Source organism: Odocoileus virginianus, chromosome 24, assembly GCF_023699985.2.
Source record: "Odocoileus virginianus isolate 20LAN1187 ecotype Illinois chromosome 24, Ovbor_1.2, whole genome shotgun sequence".
NCBI classification, from domain to species: Eukaryota; Metazoa; Chordata; class Mammalia; order Artiodactyla; family Cervidae; genus Odocoileus; species Odocoileus virginianus.
In genome coordinates, this window is record NC_069697.1 from 44,981,148 (window position 1) to 44,996,075 (window position 14,928).

The 14,928-nt window shown below is 40.7% G+C and overlaps 1 protein-coding gene across 4 annotated transcripts in view; it reads right to left on the reverse strand.

Moving 5' to 3' along the window:
• Window positions 1-427: 427 nt before the first annotated feature.
• TBC1D30 (TBC1 domain family member 30) overlaps window positions 428-14,928 on the reverse strand; it is a 92,410-nt gene continuing 77,909 nt past the window's right edge. For all 4 annotated transcript variants that reach the window (XM_020882819.2, XM_070454652.1, XM_020882820.2 and 1 more), the window contains 4 exons: window positions 9,575-9,687; window positions 7,574-7,713; window positions 4,773-4,979; window positions 428-1,454 (listed from right to left, as the gene is read on the reverse strand). In XM_020882819.2, the coding sequence (XP_020738478.2) occupies window positions 664-1,454; window positions 4,773-4,979; window positions 7,574-7,713; window positions 9,575-9,687 (1,251 nt within the window). In that variant the 3' untranslated portion in view covers window positions 428-663. The remainder of the gene's footprint in view (window positions 1,455-4,772; window positions 4,980-7,573; window positions 7,714-9,574; window positions 9,688-14,928) is intronic.

Genomic DNA, 14,928 nt, shown 5'->3' on the forward strand with positions numbered 1-14,928 from the left:
TTTCAACAGATGAGGGTTTTCTTCATTTTGCAGGTAGAAACAGAAAGTGAAGGAAAGGCTGTCTAGATTTTTCTCCTGAACTTCAGCACAAGAATAAAAACCAGTTTTGAGACTGGCCGAAACTACTGAAGGAAAACTCACACAAACAAACATTTCCCTGCTGCCCCAAATAGGGCATGAGGAGGGAAATTGGGAAGTGTTTTTTTTTTTTTTTTTGCAACTAAGAAACTAACTTTCTTTTTTGCAGTTTCTGTTCTAGCCAGCTAGTGTGCATGCTTGAGTATTAATAACACCCAGAGAACCGGAAGTTTCGGGGCTTGCCACTGGGATCCTGAAGGCCCTCAGAACAGAAGGGAAGGAAGAAGAGTTAACAGTCTAGATACAAAGTCTTTTCTAAACAGCTCACAAGGAAAAGATGGGCAAACACTTTAAAACCACAATATTTATTTTGCCACAAGAACCCACGGTATCCGTAATCAGAAGACACCGCAATTCCAGCGCCAATGATACAATTTCCCATTCCCATGTTTTAAGGACCGCTGCTCATCTCCGAACCTGTGGATTCACGCTCAGCGGACAACCGGAGCTCATCTGGAGCCGTCCACCCGGCGGAACCCTCCTGCCGCCGCGCAGAGGTGAATGCGGACGGTTTCGGAGAGAAGGTCACCGCTTCTTGCTGCTGCCGTTGCCACTGCTGGACTTGCTAAAGCTCCTGCTCATGTGAGGAAACTGCACGACTGGGGTTCTTTCTGTCGGACCATATAACCCCAAATTCCTGGCGGCGGCGGACTTCCGCAGGGGCTTGACGCTGGGAAAGGGGCTAAAGACGGGCGTCTTCGGGAGGCTACCGCCGTGGGGGGCCTTGCCGGGGACCTTGTTTCCTCCCGGGGCACTGGGTGGCTCCGGGAAGTGCCGCTGGCTGGGCGGAGGCACCCTGGGCTCAGAACCAGCAGCAGCATCCCTTGGGGTCAGTTCCAAGGCTTCTATCTTCACCTGGACCTCAGACACGTCGGCATCTGCGTCCCCGAACACCGGCTCCGGAGACCGCCCTTCGATGGTCCTGCCTGTGCTGCCGTCGGAGCAGCCGCTTTCGCCTCGAGCTGTCCCGGCACAATCTGAGGGAGATGCCTCGGCCGCCCCCGGGCTGTGAGTCTTGGAGCCCTCCATCTGCTCTTCTATCAGCCCGACCATGTCCCCGCAGCCCAGCTGGCTCTTGGTCCTGGCCATGTTCTTTTTGTGGACACGGATGTGGGTTCGCCACGGAGAATTGAGCTTGGTCCTAAGGTCTTCGTAGGGGATGGGTGATATTTTGCCTCCTGTGTGACCAGGGATGTGGATGACAGCATTCTTGGCGGCTCTGTTTGACATTTTCATCTTCTTGCCTAAAAGAAGGTGGTTGATAACTGGAGAGCTGTTTACCTGAGACGGGAGGATGCTGGTCGCCGGCCCTTTGTCTGAAAGAAAGGTTGAAAGGTCGTGTGAAAGGTACCACAGAGAAAAACATCCATCTTGGAAGAGGAGTTAACACAGGCTGTCCCGCCCCCTGCCCACACATTTCCCAGCTAAGGGCAGAGTCATGGAACGGAAGGCAGCAGGAACTGAGTTCAGTCCTTGAGCCTGGGGTGCAGATTCCCTCCCTTCATACAGAGGAGACCAGGCGCCGAGGACACAAAAGGAACAGGCTCTGACCCCTCATTACCAGTTAGAGTCCAGGCTCTCTAATGAGAGCTTTGTTTCTGGGAAGCAGCCTCCCAGGCTATATATCTAGGAAATCTTTGGGAAAAAAAAAATTTTTTTTAAATAATAAGTCAAACACTATGACCATATGGATTGCCAGCTGTCAGCATCTGAGAGGTGGGAAAACCACACGCTGCACGTTATTAAGTGAGAGACAGCAGCATGAGAGAAGTGATAAGGAGGTGGTAAAAATGCAGTGACATCACAGGCATCACGGGCCTGGTCCCAGGTCCACTCCTGTGTCCTGAGCAGACTCGGAAAGCAAATTGAAAACAGGAAAGCACTTGACCCTGGAAAACACTATTAACAGTAGTACCATCTCCCTCCTGGGGCTATGACCAAGCCCCTGTTTTCAATGAAGTTTGCACACTCATAGCCGCAGGGACAATAGCTGCAGGCAAAAGTAGCAGAAAAAGACCCTGGCATCTTTGTGTGAGCAGCCTTCCTTCTGACATCACCAGGTCATGTGGGTGCTTCTCAACTGCTCCCACCTATCTACCCCTGGTCACAGTCCAGTCTTCCGTGACACTCTGACACCCGTTTCCCCTTCACTCTATGTCCTCCTACCTCCCAGAGTTACCTCGCGGCCTCTATGACTGACCCATCCTCAGCTTGTCCAGTTCCTTCCTAAACATCACCTGGATCTGCCTCACATGAAAAACCACTGGCCTCTCCTATTCTTCTCCTTACTCTTCCAGCTCTCAGACCTTGGATGTAACTGTTCTTGGTAATGAACCATGGAGACTCCGGTTCCTTGATCCCCCAGTCCTCTCGTAATCTCTCACCGTCTCTTTGGCTCCCTTACACCACCACCACCACCCTGTTAGGTGCGTGGCTGATCCCTTGGACCACACCTCATCAATAACCACATTTCGACATCCCAATGGCTGTACCGCACATGCCTGACAAAACTCCACTCTAAAGCCACAATTCACGTTCTCTCTTCCAAAATGGGAGCTAAAAGCTGCTGGGGGTAGGGGGTGGGGAACGGGGGATTCACACAGTTATGTGGATTGATATTCCTTAAATTCATAACTGTCTATTTTTCTAGGTCCTCAGTTGCACTGGACAAACTTTCTTTCCCTCTCCCATTGCTTTCAGTGTTCAATCTAAATCTTCATTCCTTTCTTTAAGCTCCTACACAACCTTCAACTGACTCCCAAGCAAACAACTTTTTCTCCAATTTCTTCATAAAAACAGAAACTACTAGGACTAAAATGTCTTAACTTCCTGTCCTCCCTAACCTAGAAAGGTGGTACCTCAACCACCATCCTCACCACCTTTCTTTAAATCTCAGAAGCTGAGCATTTTTGTTTGTTTTGATCATGCCACGCAGCATGTGGGATCTTAGTTCCCCGACCAGGGATCAAACCTGTGCCCCCTGCGTTGGCAGTGTAAAACACTGGGCCACCAGGGACATCCCAGATGCTGGGAACTTTTGCCTCCAGCTGAAGTTCACTCTCTCCACCTGTGCTGCTAACCCTAACCTCCACCATCTCCTCCAAAACCTGTGCTGCTAACCCTAACCTCCACCATCTCCTCCAAAACCTTTCCACTCAATGCGCAGTCCTCACCCAGCAGCAGTGGCATCACCTAGAGGCTTATTGGATATGCATAATCTTAGCCCCACCCCACAGCTACAGGAAGGAGATTCGTCATTTTAACATATCCCCGAGCAATGCATATTCACACTGGAGTCTGAGAAGCAATGTTCTTGAACTCTGGCCCTTGAGCAGCAATCTCTCTAAAAATAACCACAGAAACCATGATCTAAGGTAGGGGTCAGCAAACTCTTCCTATAAAGGACCAGACTATAAATATTTTTGCCACTGAGGTGTAAAAGCCATCATAGACAATATGCAGACAAATGGGCATGCCTGTGCTCCAATAAAACTGCATTTACAAAAACAGGCATTGAGCAGAATTTGACCTACAGACCATAGTTCTGGGCTGATTTAGTACCCAAAGGCAACTGTTCAACATCCCATCCAAAGCTTTTGAAAGTGGTTCGAACAGAACTACATAAAGACTCAAAACATGGGGGTTACAGTCTTGGCCTGACCACTCACTATAGCTATATAATCCTAGACAATTGCTAAGCCTTCCTGAATTACCATTTCCTTATTTTTCACAAGGATATGAAAACATCTGTTCTTGCTTTCCTTGTAGATTTAAGGACAAATGAGGACATGTATGCATCAATGATTTGAAAATTAAAGTGTTATAGTTTTTAGTTTCTTCTGTGATAGATTTTTATAATGATTCAGGATAAAGTAAGAATCTTCAAGAAGTTGCCTACTTCCTCCCGACAAGTGAAAGGTAAATTCAGTTTTTGTGCAAGACAGTCACATGCTCACCAGTCTCTTAAAAACCTGTCAAATTTATACCGTGGTTAACTCTGGACTGGCATCATTTTCATTAGGATTTCACTTAGAATAAGACAAACCAATTCCCAAATCAGCATATATTAAACAATAAAGCAGACTGTTCATTGGGATTTGGGGAATTTAAAGAAAAAAAAAGAATCTTAACAATCCTTGGAAAAGAGCATCTCCAACTACAGTACAATTGTGTTCTTCTCAGCAGACTCCCAAGACACTGCTAACCCATCAGCCAGGCATAGAAATGGCTTTTTCCTTTTCCTCTGATCACAACATCTGTTATATTACTATCTAAATGACTGAAGAATAGCTTAATTTACTAGTACACAGATGACTAAATTCCACTTCCAAATGGCTGGTGCTTAAGAAGCAAGAACTCCAAAATGTCTCAAATCCAAGGATTACATGGCTTTGTAACATTCTCATCATTTGTAAACCCTTCTCCAAAAGCACAGAGAGCAAAGAGGTGTTCAATACCATCAGCTGCCTGGTCCTTTGGACCTTTTTCTTCTTCAGAGTCTGATAAGATAAAAAGTCAAAAGGTAAAGACGCTGTTGTCTCCTGCCAGCTGCGTTGGTGGGTGCTAAGCCAGAGTAAGCAGTAATTCCCAGGCCATCCTAGAAATACTGAAATTAACTCCACGAAGTACATTACCTGCCCTGATGTACACCTGATGAACCTGCTGCTGCTGCTTCTTTTTAATCCGAGAATATTGCCGCTTCAGTGCATTGATATCCGTGGTCATGCGTTCCATCATCATACTGTTAAAAGCTGCGTGGTACTCACTTCGGCAGGAATTGATCGCTCCTGGACTCAGCTCTGCAATGTTACTGGATCTCAGACTCTGGTCCCCATTTGATTCTGTATTCCAGGGAAGAGAGCCAAGGAGATGGTGTCACTGGAGGGGAACAGAACTGAGTGGGAACTGATGACACCATATAACCCAGGGTCGTATCTTAACCTCCAGGAAATTCTGAGCCACAGAAAAAATCCAGGGACACTAGAATGTGTCTAGTACTGGTTTTTATTTGGTCCTGAAAATACTTCCACATTTTCTTATTAGCCTAACTGTAATCTGAAATGAGCTGTGTGGGTTCATTGTTTTTATTACCACTTTGATCATTATATGGATATAAGGTCAGCTGTTTCCACATAAAAATCACTGCCATTTTCTAAACTTCCCTTAGAAAAATACAACTCTAGCTGTCTAAAGTCAGGGTACAGATTTCCATATAACTGAACGACAATTTACAAGGAATTGACCATTTGCAGGGTTTAGTTAGGCATTAAATGTGAGTTTTTTCCTTAGTTAAAAATAGCAAGACAAGATTATCAAGACTTCAGATCACAGTATCACTAGAAATTAATGTTTTTATTCATTTAATAAGCATTTCCTGACTCTCTGTTATGTTTGTTATATCTGGTGTGGTTTCTGCTCCTGTGACACCAACAACTAGATTTATCCTTAAATTTGAGATTACATCCAAGTATGAAAATGAAGTGTTAGTCACTCAGTCGTATCTGATTCTTTGCAACCCCGTGGACTATAGCCCACCAGGATCCTCTGTCCATGGGATTTCCCAAGCAAGAATACTGGAGTGGGTTGCCATTTCCTTCTCTAGGGGATCTTCCCGATCCAGGGATCAAACCTGGGTCTCCCACTTTGCAGGCAGATTCTTTACCATCTGAGCCACCCAGGAAGCCAAGAAACAGAAATAAGTACTGTGTAAGAATACATTCCCATGTCACATAGGCAATAGGGGATAAACTGAGATTTTTCTAACACAATATGTAAAACCAGCCTGGGGACAAGCTTTAAAAGCAAAGATTATTAGGAGATTTCAAGTATCCTAACATCTGCTGAAAGTGTTATTCAGATAAAGACTGAATATCTGATATTTTTATTGAAAATACTTCTCTAAGGAGAAGAAAATTAAAAGGAGATCTGCTAATCTAAACTAAAGTTAAACCAACAACAAAGACTAATGATGAAATTTAGGAGAAAGTTATCAAGTCAAACCAGAGTACATAATTGCACAGAAAAAAATAACAGGGTAGAAAAATGGAACACAGACCCAGACTATAAAAATGTTAGAGTTAATAATACACTATAATGTTAGATTCAAAATGTTAGAGTTATAATACATATTGATCCCATGGCCAGAAACCAAAAGCTAAAATTCAGGCAACAAAAGAGAAGGAAGAAGACATTACAAAATCAATAGAACCCTGGCTGAGTTCAGATTTTTTTTTAAGTCATTTCAAAAGATGACAAGGGAGTACATACCAAGGACACACACACAAAATGACATGAACCGAACATTAAAGCAGGTTAAAATACAAAACATGCTGAGGGTTAAAACTACCATGACCCAAACACCAATGACAAAATGAACAAACAAAAAAAGCACGAAGAACAAAAAATGAGAAAATAGCTCGTGACTTTGAAAAGGCAGTATAAAGCTAGCAGATGGCAGAGAGAACGCAGAGGTGCCTGGCATCTTTTGTTTCTGTACTCTTCCAGCAAGGAGAATGGTCTTCAAACTAGAAGAGGCAGAATTAGATGTCCTAAGGGAAGGACTGCCACCCAAGATAGGAAAGATCATAGTGGGAGAACAACAAACTGCTTCAAAAGAGTTCATTGAATGGATAATGTCCAGACCACAGGAAGTCTGTTCTCTGCAAGGAAAAAAAAAAACACAGCATGGCATTCAATTTAAAGTACCATTTTTAAGAGGAATACTACCAAACTGTTGGACATTAAGAGGTGAATTTATAGAATATTATAAGTTCTGGAAGACACATCTTTAAGAAATTCTGAACTTGGACCATGGAGAAAGCTCTAGGGGATATGATGACTGGTCTCAGGATCCAAGAGACATCCAGCAGAAGAGGGAGCAGACTTGTTCTGTTTTGCTCTGAACAGAAGAACTATTGATAATCAGAACTGGTAAGTGGAAGTTATCTTTTCAAATCTAGAAACCTTGGGCTAAGCAGAGGAATTTAGCAGAATGTCCTATGAGATCACGCATTTGTGGTCATTGAGATTCAAATAGAGGCTACCATAATGTTTTGGCTTTAAAGAATATTTCTATAGTGGAAAAGAAGTTAGTCTATAATGAATCCAATTAAACTCAAACAGAATATAGTAAGCATCTATTATATGTCTGGCTCTGTGCTAAGGAAGTGAGCACACAAAGTTGAATCAGATGAGTGGAAAGCAAAACTAATCATAAAGAAAAAGAAACATGGTATGATGTATGTGACACATAATAGAGAGATCCTCTTAAATGATAAAGTAACAGAGAGGATACTTCTAATAAAGATCTTTAACAGTGGTAGTCAGTTCAGGAAACAATAGGCTACAATATATTATATATATAGGCCACAATAATAATACCCTGCCTATAGTGAACCAACACACAGTGATTATCTAACAGAGGCCTCCTCTTTACCTTTAACTTGCTTCTGGTACTTCTGCAGTTCAGGTGCCAGGAGCCCACTGAAAGGTCCGAGACACCCCACTGCATTAGCAATAACATCTTCATCATCTGGGTCATTCTCTTCATCGCTGTCTCTGACCTTACCATGTCGTCTTGGAAAACATAAAAGAAAAGGGAATATTCAAAAAAGTAGCGGCATTATTTTTAAGTAACATATCTACATGATTAAATGACATATATATATGCTATAATTTATATAACAATATTTATATAATTATATTTATAATACACATTTTAATATATATAGTTATATATATATATTATATATAAATATATATATAATATATAAATATATATACATATATTAGGTTAGCCAAAAAGTTCATGTGGTTTTTCTGCAAGATATTACAGGAAAACCCAAACAAACCTTTTGGCCAACCCAATATAAAGTCCATCTCCCATCCCTGTCCAACTTCTGTCTGGTTCTTGCCTCACCTAATCCCCACGGGTGATCACTGTTACTCATTTCTGATGTATTATTCAGCTTTGTTATCAGTTAAATAAGCAAATATGACTAGTCTTATTTTTCTTTTTCATAAGTATTAGAATACTACATAAGAGTACACTCTTCTGCACCTTGCTTTTATTCAACTGAAAAAAAAAAACCTCTGTATTCATACACAGAGCTTCTTTCTCATCTTTCTAACAGCTACACTATACTGCATGTATACATAATCATATGTATGCATGTACTGTACTGTATCTATATAGCCCATGTTACGGACTAGGCTATTAATGGTGCACACTTGAGTGGTTTCCAATATTATACTATTACAAACATCACTGCAGTTAATAACGTTATACACACTGTGTTTTGCATGTGTACAAATATATTTGTGGGGTAAATCAGAAAGGTAGAATTGCTGGGTCAAAGGATATACGCATGAATAATTTGGGGAAATACTGTCAAACTGCCTGTCCCAAATCCTATGGTAATTAACCTCTCATCAGCAAAGTATAAGAGTGTCTGTTTCCCTATAGCCTTATCGACAGAAAGCACATCGACCTTTCAAATTTTTGTCAGTCTGATAGGTGAAAAATCAGAATCTCAATCTCACTTTAAACTTACAATCTCACTTTGCGTTTCCCTAAGTCTAAGTGATGCTGCCTATATGTAAACTGCCTATTCCCCTCCTTTCATCATTTTTCAGTTGGGTGGTCATTTTCTTATGGACTTCTAAGAACTTTATACATGAGACAAATCAGTTACAAATATTTTTACACAAGTATTTTCTTGTCTGCTTATGGAGTTGTTTTTTTTTTGTTTGTTTATTTGTTTTGTTTTGCTCTGTTTTGGTTTTGGTCAAGCAGAAAATTATTTTTAAAGTGCTTAATTTTTTCCTTAATTTTTTAAACTGTGAGTCAGTTATTAAGACCTTCCCAATTACAAAGAAGTAAAGACATCCTTCCATATTTTCTGCTGCTTATTTTATTATTTCATTTTTTTCCATTTAACTCTCATCTATATGGAATTTATCCTGATGTGTGGTATAAAGTATGACTCCTATTTTTATTGCTTTCCAGATTGAGTCTCATTGGTCCAGCACCACTTACTAAATAGTGTATCTTTTCACTGTGATGTACATTTTCATATATTAAATTCCTATGTACATATATTTGTCAATTGGTCACCACAGTATTTTAAATTAGCTCATCTGTCTCTTCAGGCACCAAGTCTACACTTTTTAAATTACTGAGATTTTTAATATTTGATATTTTTAAATAAGTTGTAGGGTTGCTAAATACCATTTCAGTTTATGTCCCAACTTTCTCTGAAAAGTAACACTTTCAAAAATCTTCCTCCTGAAATTAAATCAAAGCCTTTGGGAAAGAGATATTCATATTTTAAGCACTAAGCTATTTTGAATGTATTTCTGAGGTTTAATAATATAAATAACAAGATATTAAGTCTTTCATCATGAAAATAAAAAGGAAAAAAATAAAAGACCTTACCCAGAAACTGAGGTGGGCTTAACTGTGGCAGGGAATGGTGTAATGTTGTAAGTGTATTTTTCCCTCAACTCTGCCAACTGTGGAAAAGGGAATGGAGCCATAGAATAAACAGTCTGGAAAACAAGAACAAAAATGCCATGTCTGAAATTGTGGTCTTACACAACTTTATCAATCCTGCGAAGACAGGAAAGTTCTATGATTTGGGTGTGAAGAGGTAGAGACTGCTCCTTACACAGCTGATGGAGAGAGTCCACTTCAATATTATCTTAGAGAAAGACAAGAATAAAAAGGAAAATTAAAAAAACAATAGTGAGTCCTCAAACCAATCCAGCTGCGACTGGGCACTCCAACTGGTGAACACAGGGTGAGGGTGGAGATGGGGAAATGGGGATAGTCTGACATGCCCCTGCTCCTTTGATGGATTAATTCAGAAATTCATAGCTCCCTATTACTTCTTTCCCAGAGAACCCATCAATCTTCTTTATATGTACTGCTCATTTTCCAAAGCTTTCCTTGATGATTTTTATAGACATTAAATGTCAGCCTTCCAGATAAAATTAAATCTGGGGGACGATCTCATGATCACCTGCAAGCTTCCTCCAAAGATACCACCTTTTCAAATGTCTGTGAATTAGTTCTAGGCGAAAATTGTTAACTGTTATTTTTAAAGAAAAAAAAAAAGAAGAAGAAGGAAGTGACAGGGTGTAAAGTATGGGCTGTTAAAAAATCTACAAATAAAAATGGGAAAAGCACCTGTGCTTCCTCCAGAATTTTAAGATGATCTATCATTCTACCAGTGAGAAGAAAATCATCTTGTTTGTTCTCTTGATAAAAATTTAATTGCTCCAAACATATTTCTTCAACCTTTTGGGTTCTTATTCATCAGAAGATGCATATTAGTCACATGAACCTTCATTTCTTCCAGGAAGCCATTCAAATGTCCTGATGATACTTTTCGAGGAAAATATTTTAAAGTAGTATTTTTCAATTGAGAAGGTTTAGGAAATGTCTCATCTCTGCACAGGTAGAAAAAGGAGGGCTCTGAAAGGGGCTTCCTAGCGCTGCAGTCTCCCCCCACAGCTCAGAGCTACCACAGGATCAGTGCACTGAAATCTCCATTCTACACAGCCTGCACATCTGACTGTCTCCAAACTTCATGGTATCCACTTAGACCTTAGTGTAACATCCCAAGACTCCAAACACAGAAGTGCTGGCTACAATTCCTTTGATTCTCCATTGCTTATTATGCAAAGTTACAAAGTCTATCAAGACCACAAAAATCCTCTCTAAATCACCTCATCTCATGCATACTTGATCACAGACAGTGCCCGACTCACAACTGTTCAACTGAAATGATTTTTCCTCTTTACGGCGGTGCAAAAGTGATATGCACTCAGTAGAAACTCTTCTTTGAATTCTGAATTTGGATCTTTTCCTGGGCTTACAATGTGCCATAGATCCTCTCTCATGATGCTAGGCAATCAAGCTCCCCATCCGCCAAGTGATCACCAGGGGAAACAAACAATACATTTACAACCATTATGGGCCTAGACAACTGTTCTGTTTTTCACTTGCAGTTCAGCATTCATTAAATTATATGGATTATTCAACTTTCCATTATAAAATAGGCTTCACGTCAGATGACGTTGCCCAAGTATAGGTTAACATAAGTGTCCTGAGCATGTTTAAGGCAGGCTAGGCTGAACTGTGATGTTTGGCAGGTTAGTGTATTAAATACACTTTCAGTGTATGATGAGTTTATCTGCATGTAACCCCGTCCTAAGTCCAGGAAGATCCATGTGCCAAAATGGCTGAGAAACAGCACAAACGTACTAACAGTGAACTGTTTCCCCTGGAAAGACGCAGAGGCACCCTGTGGCTCCCGTCAGTCCGGAATGTGCGATGATGCTGGTTCCCAACCTCTCTGTGCCTCCTTTTCTTCATCTGAAAAGTTAAGGCACGAAACTCATCATGAAAAAGTGAAGGATGGTGGTTACCTCTGAGAGGAACGGGATCAGAGAGGAGTACACGAGGGTGTTCACCTGTGTTGTTAATGATTTATTTCTTAAACTGGGTCATGGGTGTGTGAATTTTGTCATATTATTTTAATACATTCTGTATGCCTAAAATACTTCATATAGTTTCATTAATAACATGGTCAGAGTACACCCTCTTTGATGCCACAAAGGCTGCCAGCAGTTCACTGCCCAAAAAGCTGCTTTACTGACAGTACAGAAGGCCAGCAGAGATTTGACCCATGGTCAGGGAACGAGACACCACATGCTGCAACTAAGATCTGGTGCAGCAAAATAAATAAATGTTTTTTAAAAGTCTTAAATATGCACAGTGAGGGATGTTCACTGGACTTTTGTGACCATTTCATAATATATACAAATAACGAATCATTATGTTGTACACCTGAAACTAATACATGTCAGTCATATCTCAATAAACAAACCCATATCATTGTGATTCAAGTTTAAAGGATGGAATTACTGGGAGGGAGGTTCAAGAGAGAGAGATACAGGTATACCTATAGCTGATTCATGCTGATGTTTGGCAGAAACCAATACAATATTGTTAAGCAAATATCCTTCAATTAAAAATAAATTTCACTATTAAAAAAGATGAAATTACTAATGTTAGGAATTTCAAAATTCTCTACAAATGAAGGAAGATGTCTCATTGGAGACAATCAGTGAGATGTCTAGCTGAAGAGTCACCTTTTATTTCTGCCGATTTTATTAAAAGTTATCAGAAAACTCCTTGGCCCAGCCTCATGAAGGAAGTGTGTGAGAAAAGAAAGAGGAGTACACTTGGGCCTGCTCTGTCCCATCCTGCCCCAGAGTAAACGGTCTGCGGTCTCACCAAGCTCCTTCAAGGGCCACTCAGCTAAAGATGTTGGACCAGAAAGAACACTGGCTCCACTGGGATTCATGCTCTTTTCCTGCTCTGCCTTTCTCTGTAATTTACTTTTAGTGAGCCCTTTAAAGTAGAAATCAGTGTTTCTGAAAGAAATGTGCTTATAGTATTTCGCATGTATTCACTCACTTAAAGGTCTCACTTGTCGGCAGACATTTATCCCATGAAGCTACATGGCATACCACCACGGTCCTCAGGGTACCTGAGAAGCTCTAGGTACCCAACTGTGTAAATCAGAGATTTGCAACTGATTGCAAGAAAGGAATTTTACTAATTATCTTAGAGCCAAAGTACAGTACACAAATAATATCAAGGTTAAAAAGGAATTTAAACGTAATTTGGTTCAACCTCCCTCCCACGCAAGAGTGCCCTCTAGAGCATCTCCAACATTTGATCACAAGGGTGCTGCTTGAACACGTCCAGTTATGGACCCACACAATTTTGCAAGGCAGACAGTTTCATTTTTGACAGCATTAATTAATCAGATGGTATCCTTCTACTGGACAAGCATTCACAGCCACGTGATTTCCATTTCATCACTGATAGAAAAAGGGAACAGTCCAAGGGCAGATCCTGTCTCATGGCACATGAAAGCTCCCCTCAGGTAACCGTAAATTATTGACAACCACTTTGGGTGAGGTTTTCCAAACTCGTCTAGTAACTGCATGTAACCAACTTTTCTATATATAATGCTGCTGATGCTTAGTCGCTTCAGTCATGTTTGACTCTGTGCGACGCTTGGACTACCACCTGCCAGGCTCCTCTGTCCATGGGATTCTCCAGGCAACAGTACTAGAGTGGGTTGCCACGCCCTCCTCCAGGGAATCTTTCCAACCCAGGGATCAAACCTGGGTCTCCTGCATTGCAGTCAGATTCTTTACTGCTGAGCCACCAGGGAAGCCCTCTATATATAATAACTATATATAAAATTATATAGGGAGATTTTCTTGGTGATCTAGTTCCTAAGACTCTGTGCTCCCAATGCAGGAGGACCCAGTTCGATCCCTGGTCAGAGAATGAGATTCCTCATGCTGCAACTAAGAGTTCACATGCCACAGCTAAAAAAAAAAAAAAATCTTGCATGCCACAACCAAGTCCTGGAGCAGTTTTAAAAAAAAAACTATAACTCTTCTCTCAAAGAATCCATGAGAGACTTTGTTAAAAGGCATAGCAAAATCCATATAAACTATTTCATCAGTATTCTCCCAATCTCTTTTTCTAACATTATCTCTTATTTAAATGGACATTGCTAATAATATAAAAGAGTGATGAGATTTATGGTTAAAAAAAAAAACCCAGTAGATACTTTGGTGCATGGCACCTAGCATTGAAAGAAATAGGGAAAACCAAACAGGGAGAATCTTTGCATTTCTTCAGTTCAAAAATAAAGATCTTGTATGCAGTCCACATTTTTCATCTGGAGTCATTTCAAGTTTGCTGACAGACTTAAGGTCTACCGTAATTGGATCATAGCCACTGAATTAATTTTCTTAAGCAGTAAATACAAAAAAGAGAGCGCTTGAAATGACATTCAGCATTTCTTTCCTTAATACTCTATGCTGTCAAGGAAAACCAACAAGTCTCTTTACTGCCCAAACTACCAACATGTGCTTAAATAGACATTTATATTTAGGTACTACTGAAGAGGAATAGTATTTCTCTTTTTCATCAATGCCATGTTTTACAAAAAACGTGAAAACGTAAGTTGTACAAAATTAGGCTCAATTCATCTTCACCAGATGTTTTCCTCGGCAGAAGAAATGCTGCTAAAATGAAATCTAATCAATCAAGCCACAGTCTACATTTTTCCTTCTAGGATTCTCTTAAAGCAAAGTAAAGAGGGGGTTCTCTTTTTCCCTGGTATCTAAGATAGGAAATTCCCAGAAGACAAAGTGCAATGTATCTGTCATTTACATTGTTTAAACTTCAGGTGAAATAAACTGTTGCTCGTTCTTCTAAAGGGGATTTCAGATTTTAGAAAGACATGTTTTGAATAAGGTGGAAGCCCTGTGCTGGGTGGTGAGGAGCCGCAGCAGGCCACGTGTTGAGCTTGGATCCCACCAGCTCTGAGCCTGCCGCTAGATAACCCAGAATACGGCAAGATGCTCACTCTCCGTGTCTTAGTTTCTTCTCTGTTAAGTGACAGAATTAGGTTAGTGGACCTTTAAGTGTCTTTTAACCAGTGTTTCTATAAGTGTTAGTTCAAACCACTTGCATAACAACCACCCATGGGCCAAATATCTGCCTTTTAATACACTCCTGAGATGTTGCTTATACACAGTCAAGTTTGAAAAACACTGCCTCAAATCCTGATGTTTTATAGTTTCGTGTGCCCATGGAGCATCCAGGGGGAATTCGCGCTACGGTAGGCATTATGGGGATACACGGTAATACAAGGCCCTTCTCATTAGGCAACCTGCTCCTTCGTTAGG